General features: G+C 40.5%; 1 protein-coding gene across 1 annotated transcript; it reads left to right on the top strand.

The window, feature by feature from the left end:
• The first annotated feature begins 794 nt into the window (after window positions 1-794).
• Window positions 795-8003, top strand: LOC107653642 (forkhead box protein O3-like). The gene is made up of 2 exons (XM_016440419.1): window positions 795-2124; window positions 5643-8003. The coding sequence occupies exons 1-2, from the start codon at window positions 1561-1563 to the stop codon at window positions 7011-7013; spliced, it is 1935 nt and encodes a 644-aa protein (XP_016295905.1). The 5' UTR covers window positions 795-1560; the 3' UTR covers window positions 7014-8003.
• The last annotated feature ends 5300 nt before the right edge of the window (window positions 8004-13303 follow it).

Below are 13303 nucleotides of genomic sequence, written 5' to 3'. Positions count from 1 at the left end.
GTCACATTTGTGTCCAAAACATAATATGAGAATATTAGTCATGTTTATTTAGGTCTAATGAAGAAGACATGGTCGGACCTTTGCTGTGATGATACTTAAGCCAATCTCATACTTAGGATTAGGAATTTGTTCAACCTCCAAATTTTAAGTATTACATTTTGGTGTGTCTCTTGTCTGTGTGTGCTACATTGCGCATGAGTGATGCCTCAAATTTGTCAAATAACTTTTGTACACTTTTTTTGATTTTATTGTTCACCAAGTTATTTTTTTATTTAATATTCCTATTAATATTTTAAAATATGTTCTCCTTAATTTAAAAGTGCAAAACACCTCTACTAAAAAATAAGGAAATAAGTAGAACTTTAAAAATATGTATAAACAAAAAAATTACACTTATACTATGAGATAAAAACTCCAGTCATAGCTGGATAAAAGTGGGTCACATTAAAAATAATAACAATATGCCTAATTTCATAATAATACAGCAATGATGCTGTAATAGTTATTAATAATAATTGTAATAATAATACAAATATTTTGTTAATTATAATTAACTATATGTATCTATCTATCTGTCTATACAATTAAGAAAAATAAACCTATTACAGCAGATACCAACAGGACCTATGAAAAAATGATCGTATACATATATATTTCAAAGAATATACAAATGTAGTTACATTCTATTGCGTGCGAGGCACTTTGTCTAGAAACCATTATTCGAGAGAGTGTATTAAATAAGAGCTCTTGCGATGGCATATCTGTGTAATGTGAAGATGACTTGTGTGGCGGTGGATAGTGAGCTCCAGTGCTGCTCTCCGGCCCTTTAAGAAGCAGTTCCTCCCACTGGTTCCAGGGGGCGGATGATCTTTGTGTTGCTGTTCTTCTCTGTAGCTTGCAGCGGAGCAGCAGCGCATTAGGGGCTTTGGCAGTGCTGGATCGCGCGGGTTGCGGGACGCAACGTCCGGCTCCGACATGGAAGAGGGCTCATGGAGGTTTATTGGGGAAAACCGTGTTAGGACTCATTCGTGCTGATTTGCAGCGGGACGGCTGTGGAGGTATGGTTTGATGGTTTGAGGACACTTTCGCGCACGTTCAGCCCTTCTGATCGCTTTCAATCCGCGATTTTAAAAGGCGGCAGCTGCGTTCTGAAACAAAGTAACATTCGCATTATGATGTAACGTTACAGTGTAACATATTCGCAGCGCGACGTCGTGCAACAATGTAACAAATTCGACCGTCCGCTCCGTTCCATTCTTGATGCTTTTGAACCACGGAAGCTTCATTAAACGAGTCGAATGGGGGCATTTTCGCTCGTTTTGTCGTTTATTTAACTCTTAAAACTAAGATTCATAAAACGAATCCTTCTGTGTGCTGAAAGTGGCCATGAGCGCATTTGTAAATATTCCTAAAAATCTCACATCAATTCGATTCCTTAAGTGTCCCGCATTGAAATGTGGACTCTAGAAGTGACCCATTAATGGCATGCACGAGGGCACTGCTGCTGCTGTGTTCAGAAAAGCCGTCCATACATCATTCATTTGAAGGAGTCCAGGAAATATGGCAGAGGAGATAGATAAGCCCTTGGCTGTGGACGTCGACATAGACCCTGATTTCGAGCCCCAAAAAAGGCCAAGGTCCTGCACCTGGCCTCTGCCCAGACCAGAGTCCAATGCCGGGAAAGCAGAACCAGCAGAGGTGGGAATCATTCCTGAGGAAGAGGTGGATGAAAATGGCACTGATGATGCTTGTGCATTTAGTGGCATTACAAGCGCATCAAAGCCTGTCAGTGTGATAGAAGGAAACCAGGCTGTTGCTGCTGCTGCTGCTCCTGCCATAGAAACCAGTGCTGCTGTCAGTGATAAAGACTCCTACGGCTCTTCCCAACATGCTCTGCCCGCATGCAACGACTCCAGCATCAACGGTCTGATTCTTCAGCAGCCCAGAAAATCCTCTGCACGCAGGAACGCCTGGGGAAACTATTCCTACGCGGACCTCATCACTCAAGCCATCGAGAGCTCGCCCGAGAAACGACTGACATTGGCCCAGATTTATGATTGGATGGTCCGGAATGTGCCATACTTCAAGGACAAAGGTGACAGCAACAGCTCTGCAGGATGGAAGGTACGTCAGCTCAAAGAGACGGGCTGGTTTTTAACCTTGTCTTGCTTTACGTGCATATCAGGGACTGTTTGTGTTCTCGAAATCCATTTTGTTGCAGCTAATAGGGTGAATTCAGGTTCATTGGGACATCTCAACAGCAAAAAGTGTCCGAGTTTACGAGAATTCACCCCCCATATTGGTGCTTATATTCTTACAGGGTGCAACACGGATGCTGGAAATGTGGACAACTAGTCGTGTGTGGTTTGCTGATAAAGTGCATGCTGTTGTGGTCATGCCAAAGGGCGTTACAGCAGATAAAATGTGGAAAGTGCCCCTGATAAAAAGCTTTTAAATGCCTCTGCTTTCCTCATAATTTCACCAAGTACTGAAGCGTGATCAAAAGAACGAGATGTAGCAATATCTATAACATTTTCACTAATCATTCTTTGTATGATCAATAGGATCGCACCTTTTTTCATGAAAATAAACTCCAACAAAATAGGGCTTTTGCTATGCTCGCTTCTCTCATCCCTGTTTGATTTGAGGGATTAGCTTGGCCTGGAAAAGCAATTTATCCAACATGGAATCAAGTCTAATGAATGCTCTTGGTATAGCTGGATTTGAATTAGAGAAAAACCTCGGGAAATCCCTGTGCAATCCGGCAGATGTAAGGCTGTTGTGCAGATATTACATTTAAATAGATGATTTGGCACCTTCCCAAACAAGCCTTTTTTTTTTTTTTTTTTTTAAGTATTTTTATATTTTAATTTTTCTAAATATCTAATTAATTTTAAATTATCAAGTCACCATTATTTATATAGTGCTTTTTACAATGCAGATTGTGTCAAAGCAGCTTTACAGTATTAAACAGGGAAATAGAATAATTAATTTATAATTTGTTGTATTTAATATTTACACAATATGCCTAATTAATTTGAATAACTTTTGCCCTTTTTGCATAATCATTGAGACATTTAAGAGTCAATGTATATTTTACACATCATAATGATAGCAGTCCACAGTAAGTAGGTTAGTTGCCAAATTGAATGTTTAAATCCTGTGTATTTGCTAAAACAGACATATTGGTGATTCTGTAAAAAAAGGTCCAATGAGATTGTAGGAACAGTCAGCCATACTCAGTGCAGTTAAAGCCATCCTGCAGAGTGTTTGCATCTGCCTGCCACTGAAGCAGGCAAAAAAGAGAAACCATGGGCATATCGTCAGTGTCAGGGTTGCTATTGGCTGTTTCGTCCCCACCTCCACTCCTGATTGGCTCTCGGCTACAGCATAAGAAGCAATCAGCTGACTGGAAACTATGTAGGTCAGTGTGTAGCAACTTGGTGTTTGACTGAGAGACAGCGTTGTGTGTAAACTGGCGGCGCTCCAGTGCTGTTCTGAGTGGTGCTTTGCTCAAAAGGGACTGCATCATGACTGTCAGATGATTTCAGACCCTCTTTTCATCTATTATAGTTATTTTTCATGGTCCTGTGTAGATTTAATTAAATAGAAAGCAGCACCACACAATCTTTAAAATGATTTGCAGTGCTACATTCACATAATCTGACACTCTATTTAATGCAGTGGTTTACTAATGCAAATTTTATGAACAGATAAATCTCATGAAAACTGTCGAGAACAAACCTAGGTCTTGGACTCAAAAACATTAGGATATAATAAACATATAGAACATATGTCAAATATGCTCTTCAGTTGCAGTTGTTGTTGTAATTGCAGGAAGAGCAAACATGAATAAATTAAATATTCAAACTGGTTTGAACCCTGATTTAATTTGTCATTGAGGACACTGCTCTTATTCCAAGTCTAGTTGGTAATGATCTGTTTTGTAATCAATGTAGCTATGAATGTCAACAAACAATCTGATGGATGTCTCTTAGATTAGATTCTCAATCCAATCAATTCAGTTAGCCAGTTTAACAAAGCAAAAAAAGGGAAACTGCTTACGTACTTTAAGAATGAGTTAGGAAACATGTTAGTCTTGGATTAAATCCAGTAATAGACTTGAAGCAAAGGCATTAATGGAAGTGAAGTGTTATGAGGTCAGCCCATTCACTCTTTGAGAGGTTCAAAGGACATGGACAGTGTTGAGCAGTGTTGAGTTCATGGACCATGTTGAGTCCAGCTTTCTACAAGATGTAGCAGGCACTGCATTTGATAAATTCACACCATTTTTAGACTCAGTCTGCTTGACTATTCATCAAAGAGGAAAACCATGTCTCGCTTGTGAATTTGATCACATCCCCTTATGCTGCATTATGGATAGCTGAACCTTCTGTTCTGCAGTCCACATTAATGCAGCTTTACTGCACTGCACTGCACTCTTAAACTTTGTGCACGATTGAGGAAGTCTACATGAATCTTTCAGCTTTCTCTGCAGTAGTGTTGTCACGGTACCAAAATTTCAGTATTCGGTACCAATACCAGTGAAAATCCACGGTTCTCGGTACCAATTTCGTACCGCAAAACACACTGGAAGAGGATAGCTTTCTGATAGCGCATCAAGAACCGGGTTGACCGGGTACTCGGTACCACCGGTACTTAAAAAAACCTGGTACTGTAACGTTTTCATTTTTTTAGTACCGACTTGGTACCGAAATACCGGGTCTTTTGACAACACTACTCTGCAGTAGGAAAAATTTTTAGATAGTTGACTAGAATTATGGTTCATTACTACCTTGAGAAAATCCTGGTCACCAAATGTGATGTTTCATTAGTGATTACACTGGTGTGCCTAAAATTGCCTGTTTTCTGTTGCATACGTGAAATGCCAAAAGCCGAACACTCAGAGTTACCCAGTTGAATTTCACAGCACAGACCAATTATCTGCACAGCCCAACGGACAACGTAGAGTGGGTTGATTTACTTCTAGATTGGTCTTGACCACAGAGCCCAGACCAATTTGAACAGTGTGTGTGAAATTCAAATGAGAACAGTCCTTTTTTTCTATAAAGCTGCTTTGGAATATTGTATACTTTAAAAGTGTTGTGCAAGTTTAGTTGAATTTCGGCACAGGCTTTTTGATTGCAAACCTCAATGTGAACCACAAATGCCTACTTGTTACATTTTTTTTTTTTTTTTTTTAAAGTTTAATTAAAAAAAAAAAACATTTATTTGTTTATATCCTTATTAACTAATCAGCTAATCAAGGTCTTCTAAAGGATCACTTGAAGCAGGTTGGAAATAAAATTTCACAGGACAGTGGTACCCAGCTGCAGGGGTTGAAGACCTAGGGCCTAGGCTTTAAATTCTTGACCTACCCAAATGGACTCTATTGGTCAGAGGGGTCACATGACCCTTCAATCTCTGTTTAAAGCAATCAAGTCAGAGTGGCATTGTTCGTCACTCAACATTGTGCTCTGCAGAGTTCAAGATTATTTTGCTTGAACATGAGGCCATTATTATACTTCTTAATGGCCAGATTGTTAATATATGGAGCTGAGGAATCTAAAACAAGAAGTATATGAATGTTTCAAGCATGTCTTATGATGCACAGCTCATTATCTACTCTTCTCTTTTTGCAGAACTCAATACGACATAACCTGTCACTCCACAGTCGCTTTGTCCGGGTCCAGAATGAAGGAACAGGAAAAAGTTCATGGTGGATGGTTAACCCTGATGGTGGAAAAGGGGGTAAAGCTCCACGGAGACGTGCTGTTTCAATGGACAACAGTAATAAGCTCATCAAGAGCGCCCGTGGCCGTGCCGCAAAGAAGAAAGCCGCTCTTCAGGCCACTCAGGAGGGAAGCTCCGAGAGTTCCTCCAGCCTGTCCAAATGGACCGGCAGCCCGACTTCCCGCAGTAGCGACGAGCTAGACGCTTGGACGGATTTCCGTTCCCGCACTAACTCTAATGCCAGCACCCTAAGCGGACGCCTTTCCCCAATTCTTGCCAACCTTGAGTTGGATGAAGTTCCCGATGACGACTCCCCCCTGTCGCCCATGCTGTACTCAAGCCCTAGTAGTATGTCTCCGTCCACTGGACTGACCGAACTACCCCGTCTAGCTGATCTCGCAGGAACCATGAACCTCAATGATGGCCTCTCTGACAACCTAATGGACGACCTTCTAGATAACATTAGCCTGACGGCTTCCCAGTCTCCAGGCCAAGACAAAAGTGGGGCCAACCTACAGGGAAGCCCTGTGTTTACCTTCAGCTGCTCTGGGAGCAGTCTGGCAATTCCCTCTGGCAGCTATGGCACCAACTCCATGTTTAGCCCTCCATCCGTCACTGGCCTGAGGCAATCTCCAATGCAAACGATCCAGGAAAACAAGCAAGCCACGTTCTCCTGCGGTTCCCTCTTTAGCGATCAGAGTCTGCAGGACTTGTTCAACTCCGAGTCCAACAGTCGCAGTGATGTCCTTCTTACCCAATCTGATCCGCTTATGTCGCAAGCCAGTGCCTCCCTTTCCTCCCAGAATGCCCGTCGCAGTGTCCTGTTGTTGCATAATGACCCTATGATGTCCAACCAGGCTGGGCCTGTAGGACAAGTGGGGCTCAAGAAGGTGTCGCCATCTGGATGGCGGATGAACTGTGTCTCGAGCAGTGAGTCAGACTACCAAAGCTTGATGAAGCAACATCTCCAACAGTCTCCCTTCAGAAGCACATCTATGCAGCTCAACTCCTCCGATTCGTTATTGGCAGGTCTCAACGGCAGCGGGACCTCCGTTCAGTTGGTGTCTCAGGACCAATTCCCATCTGACTTGGATCTCGAGGCGTTAAGTGGCAGTTTCGATTGCGACATGGACGCCATCACCCGCAACGATCTGATGGATGCTGAGGGCCTGGAGTTCAGCTTCGATTCGCATCTCATCTCCTCTCAGAATGCTAATCTGACTTCAGGGAACTTCTCCAGTGCCAAACGAACCTCCTCCCAAAGCTGGGTGCCAGGTTGATCCAGCCAGGCCCAGGAATGTAGGGAAGGGTCAGAACACCGCATTTGAGCCAACTGTCCACTGTAAAGCAACTGTACATTATGCTGTAGAAAAGCTATTTGACATCTATTAGAATGAGTCAATGTCAATGATTTACCCAGTCGGTGTTGTAGTTTTGTGGCTGTGTGTTTTGTATCGTCATGATTGAGGCTGGTTTGATGGACGTTGTGAAGAGTTTCAACAAATTCAACCTTGAAGTGCTTGCAGGTTAAGGTATTGAACTCAGCTGCTGGAATACGGTAAGTGAAGTACTGTAGAGAGTAGGTTGTTTATACGTATATGATGGCTTGGCCAACAGTACTTCCCTTAGTTCATCTAGAATACAAAATCCGAAAGCATTTAGAAGTGTGGAAAGTGTTGAGTCAGTTTGAAAGTCAAGCAGAAATCTTGAATACTCATTAGTAAAGTGGTCCCTACAACAAGTGGAGCACCGTCGAGAGAAGGTTGTCTATATATAAAGGTTTGGGCAGCTGTTCTTCCTCTAGTCCACTTAGAATATAAAATCCCCAAAACCCACCATTGCGTACAAGGGTGCCTACACACTAGAGAAAGCTCTTTTGAAATAATTTGGGAGTGTGGAAGTCAGTTTGAAAACCAAGTGAGAACTTGGTTTCTCAAGAAGTGATTGGTCAACTGGTACCTACGACAAGTGGATGATTGTAGAGTGAAGGTTGTCTATATATGAAGGCATGGACAATTGAACTTTCCTTGGTTCGTCTAGAATAGAAACATTTCCAAAACCCACCACTGTGTACAAGGGTGCCTATACACTAGAGAAAGCTCTCATGAAAGCAATTGGGAATGTGGAAAGAGTCGCTCAGTCAGAACACCAACTGAGAATCTTGAATTCTTATTGGTCAGCTGGTACCTATATGGAGGATCATATGGGGCTTTTCCACTGCGTGGTACTACTCGGCTCGGCTCGGCTCGCGTTTCCACCGCAGTTTAGTACCGCTTTAGAGTGGGTGGGATTATTCACATTTCGTTATAGTTGCGCCGCCTCTACTGCTGCGAATCCTGAAAAACATTTTCATTCCGTGTCTCCCCATCAAGTTCTCGCTGGATCCGCTCCTCTGCTATCAGCAAGAGGAACATCTGTACTTCCTCAACAGACAACGAAACAGCCATTGTTTGGTTGTTAAAAAAAGGTGTGCTCGTTCAAAACCGTTGTGTTCGATCCTTCGCTGGCTGTGCTGATTTAAATCTAGCGGCTCTGTTGTGTCTCGTGTCACAAGTTCAGTGACGATTCTCTCCGGCCAATCAGTGATCAGCAGAGTTTAAACGTCACGTTTTGGTAACGGTAGATTCACTTGGAAAAGTACCAGGTACTGTACCCAGTGGAAAACCCCCCAGAAGTGATTCGTACCGAACTGTACCGTGCCGTACCATGCAGTGGAAAAGCAACAATAGAGAGAAGGTCACAACTGAACCTCCCTTGGTTAATCTACAATACAAAACCCCTAAAACCCACCACTGCATATGAGGGTGCCTACACAGTAAGAATCTCTTATGAAAGCATTTGGGAGGGTGGAAAGAGTTGGGTCAGTTTGAAAACCAAGCAAGAATTTGAATTCCCATTAGTCAGCTGGTACTTACGACAGATTGCACTGCAAAAACAGGTAAAATATTGTCAATTTATGGTTGTGTTACTTTGGCAAACCCTTTGCGTTTTCTTCTACATCATTGTGATACTTTATCCCAATTGAAATCAAGTCAACTCTAGTCTGTAGGTGCCCTTAGGCTGTTGTAGTTTCTTGCAACTTTGATCGAGATTAATAGATTTATAGTCCTCGAAACAAACACTTGCCTTTTGCCAAACTGGTCCTCAGGACAATTGCAGAAATGGCCTGTTTACAACACAAACTCTTGAGAATGTTTCTGTTGTCCAAAAAAAAATGGCCATGAAAAATCCATCTTTTTCTCCAACTATTTTTTTTTTTTGTGAAACTGAAAATGGGAAGAGGTTGTGTTTTTGTGAAACCAGTGAACATGATGTATCCTTGACACCTTTTACAGAAAAGTGAACTGTGATATGATAATAAGCTATATATTTAGTGTTCTGCTGTATGAAACTAGTTTGTCAGTGTTTCCCATGGATTTCCTAACACAACCTGTGCATTTATCTTGCTCAGAATTCTTGAACACGAGCATCTCCGTCACCTCTAAACCGTGTTAATTTCCGAAGTCTGCCATTTTAGAATAGATTATGAGCTATATATTTGTATTTCTGTTTGTACACACACACACACACACACACACACACATAGGACCTCATTCATGAAGTCATTGCTGTATACATTGTTTGTAAAATCAATGGTTTTATGAACAATTTACACATCTGTAAACGGTTCTTAAATGATTGCATTCAATGCCATTTAGTGTTTGTGTGCATTTACTGTACATTGACATGCATGCAACCTTTTACCCAAGAATGGGTTTACAAAATTCTCTGCAAACCATACATTTCTGTTGTGCTTGTATTTCATGAATGAGGCCCGTAGCGCTTATGTTTATATGTGCTGTACACTGAATATATATGTGTGTGTATACACATAAATATTGGATTCATTCTAGAGATAAGGTATATTAACAGTTAAACATTTTGGAGCGCTGATTAAGGACCACTAGATGTTTGTGTATTTGTAGCAGGAAAAAAATGAAGCTAAAAGCATTTGGTGCTAAGTGAAATTGTGTTGGGTCAGTTCATACTGCTGGCATGTCACGTTCTTAGCATTTATGTGTATATAGCTACACAATGGCTGGTGCTAATAGAAAGCGTGTATCAGTTGTGATGGCAGTGTGTTTTAAGCATCCTAATAGTTTAAAAATGAAAGGCAGCCACATTGTAGTATTACAGTCTGTACGGATAAGCTATGTAAGAAAGCATCTATGTTGTACTGTATTTCACTGTTGATCTTGAACATGCCAGACAACCAAATTCAAGGCTGATGAGAAATAATGCAACTATTCTGTTTGATGATATAGTAGTGTCATTCAGGGACAACTTGCAGATGTTTCAGTAGTTACACCTAATGTTGTTTTAACATCACTGTCGAATGTACCTTTTGTTAAGTTAACTTCACACTCAGAATTTTCTTAAGCTTCTTAAGCACTGATTTTTATAATCTGCTTTTTATAATCAGCTGGAGTCACAGAATTTAAGATGACTATAAAAAGTTGATTGTGCTGTGTTTACCTTTGTTTACTTGGTTTCATATTGTGTAATCCGTTTTCAGCATCAAAATGTGCTTCCTTTAAATGCTTTTAATTCTGATATTTTCATGTTGTTTGTGTAGGATCATTGTTCTTCTCAAAAGAACTGCTACAATCTTCATTCATTTTGAAGTTTAATCTTAAAGAGGGAATTAACACGAATTGAGAACGTAATCTGCATGTGTATCACCTTGCACCACAATTGGCTGTTAGTTACCATTCACTCAATGTTTGCTTGACTTTACCTGTGTATTTCAATTTTGGATAATGTAAACCAGGTAGTGCAAGACAAGGTGCATGTAAATAAAGCTTGTACAACAGAATGCGTTTCTGTAGTCTTTATTTTAATTTGTTGTAAAATAAGCAAGTGATTTAAAGGAATAGTTCACAAAATTTACTTAAGGTTGTTTCTTCATTGGAACAGATTTGGAGAAATTTAGCATTACATCACTTGCTCACCAATGGATGCTCTGCAGTGAATGGGTGCCGTCAGAATGAATGCCCGAACGGCTGATAAAAACATCACAATAATCCACAAGTAATCCACACCATTCCCGTCCAACAATTTACATCATGTGAAGCAAAGTTGCATGTAAGAATCCAACCACATATTTGTTAAGAACTGTATTGGTTTCCTTTTGTATTTGTCGCTTAATTTGTGCACGTTTCTCATATGATTCATATGAGACAACTGTTGCACTGGAGGGAGCAATGTTATGGATTATGGACTCCTATTTTAGCTGGAAGCAAAGGTTTGAAGTTAAAAATGGCTGAATGATGGCTTTTTATAAACATGCAGCTTTTTACTTCACAAGATGTTAACTGATGGACTGGAGTGGTGTGGATTATTGTGATGTTTTTATGAGCTGTTTGGACTCTCATTCTGACGGCACCCATTCACTGCAGAGGATCCATTGGTAAGCAAGTGAAGGAATGCTAAATTTCTACAAATCTGTTCTGGTGAAGAAACAAACTCATCTACATCTTGGATGACCTGAGGGTGAGTGCACTGTGAGCAAATTAAAAACAAATTTTTTTTTTGGTGAACTATTCCTTTAATGCCTGCTCATTCAAACTGTTTACCTGTTCGGAAAATGTAATGCTTTTAAACCATTATTTGCATAATTGCAAACAATATGCAATGAGGTCTAAGAGTCAGTTGGCAAACATCCTCTCATTTATTTGATTTTAGTGCCACAGTTTTATGTGGTTCATGAATGCACATAGACTTCATTTAATTGAATAAAACCCTGTTTACTCCCCAGACCATACAGCGTTCATCTAAAATACACTTTTAAAAACAACAGGGTTCAAACTATAAATAGCCTACTCCAGGTTATGTGGCTTAAAAGAGTACCTTTTTAAACACGTTTAACAGGCCATAAAGTTATCTTTGGTTTTCAGAAGCTCATGTTTGCTCAAATATCATGTACATTCAAATTTCTCACCTCCATTTTCTTCCTGTTATGCTTCAGTTTTGACACTTTAAAAATAACCTCAGAGCATGATGTTGCCATTACTGTTCTTGACAGAGAAAATGATGCGACTGAGGTGTGTTTGACTTCAGTCTCATCAGACTATCATTTTTCCAAAAAGTTTTAGGTTTTGTCACATGGATTCTAACCACTTTCCCAAACTGACCAAGTCTGTGATGGCCCAAAGAGAATGTCAGTGTCTGGACCGTTTCAGCCTAGTGCTTCCAAGAAGGTTCAAACCTTTGCCAGGTCTTTTCTTATTCCTCTATGAAGGCCGTCCAGATTGTCTATGGTTACCAAGGAGACGTGTCTTATGGAAATTTATGAAATGTTCACTCCGACGGAGCCCCTGCTGTTGTGTTTGATTGCTGATATTTTGCCAAAATTAGTGTGTATTCATGCACACGTAGCAATCACACGCTCATTCATACGTGCTGTACAATCAGTGAGATTGATTGTGTTAAGAAAATCATTCATAATGTTTTACTGCTCTCTGCAGGGAGGAAAACCACCCCCTAGTGACCATAGCTGTAAAATGGGCCCCGTGTCCTTGTGCACTCATTGGTGGGACAGCACCTTGGTGAGGATCTCTGATTGGCTATCGGCTGCTTTTGCCACGAACCAATCGGTGCTTCTGTATCCAAGTCAACTTGGAATGTTGAGCTATTTAAATCCAGAGGAGATGGATCTGATTTATTGACTTTTACATTGAAAATCGCTTGATTGAAAAGTTCATCACTGTATATGTTTAAAGTGACAACCATCTAAGTATTCTTTACAAAAATATATTTGATTTACGGCATATTTCCATCTCACACAAAGGCCTGACTACCTCGGTTAAAATAAGCTGTTTGATGTCTTGCATTTGATAAGATCAGTATAAGAACTATTTCATGCGAAACATAATGAATAAAAAAATAATTAAAAAAAAGAAAAAGATCTTGCTGATGACTTGAGGTTTGGCTTCGAGACAGGTCTGTCTTTGCTTGTGTCGGCACAATAATATTAAGGCACTTGACTGAGTTTTCATCGCCCTCTGCAGGTTAAAAGCAGAATGCATGCAGGTTGAAAGAGTAGGGGGAGGCTGCAGAGTGCAGACCAGGGGCCTCATTTATAAAATGTTGCGTATAAACCGTACTAAATTTGTTCTAAGATCATTTCGCAAAAGTGCATAAGTGCGATTCAGAGTAAACGAACGTGCGCACAAAAACACGTGCGTCCGCCTCTCTTCCAGATGTGACATTTATAAATCGCAAATGATTGGAAATTGTGCGCAGCTGACTGGTGTCAGATCTCCGCCTTGTAAACGCCCCCTAATTAATATCATTACCATATAAAAGTGCACACGCCAATATCCGAATTTCTGTGCTTGAGAATGACGAGCACCAAGAAAAAAAAAACTTTACTGAGTCTCAAATTGAGGTCCTGCTGGCGGAGGTAGAGGTTCGTGTGGGACACTTTTTATTTAATAATGTGTAATTATTCTGTGGACATAATGTGTGTGGTTATATTTTTTCTATTGACTATTATCAAAATTACTACTTCTAGAAACAACAGAAATAA

Source organism: Sinocyclocheilus anshuiensis, unplaced genomic scaffold (genome assembly GCF_001515605.1).
Source record: "Sinocyclocheilus anshuiensis isolate Anshui unplaced genomic scaffold, SAMN03320099.WGS_v1.1 scaffold1561, whole genome shotgun sequence".
NCBI classification, from domain to species: domain Eukaryota; kingdom Metazoa; phylum Chordata; class Actinopteri; order Cypriniformes; family Cyprinidae; genus Sinocyclocheilus; species Sinocyclocheilus anshuiensis.
This window is presented reverse-complemented; position numbering and strand designations above follow the sequence as displayed.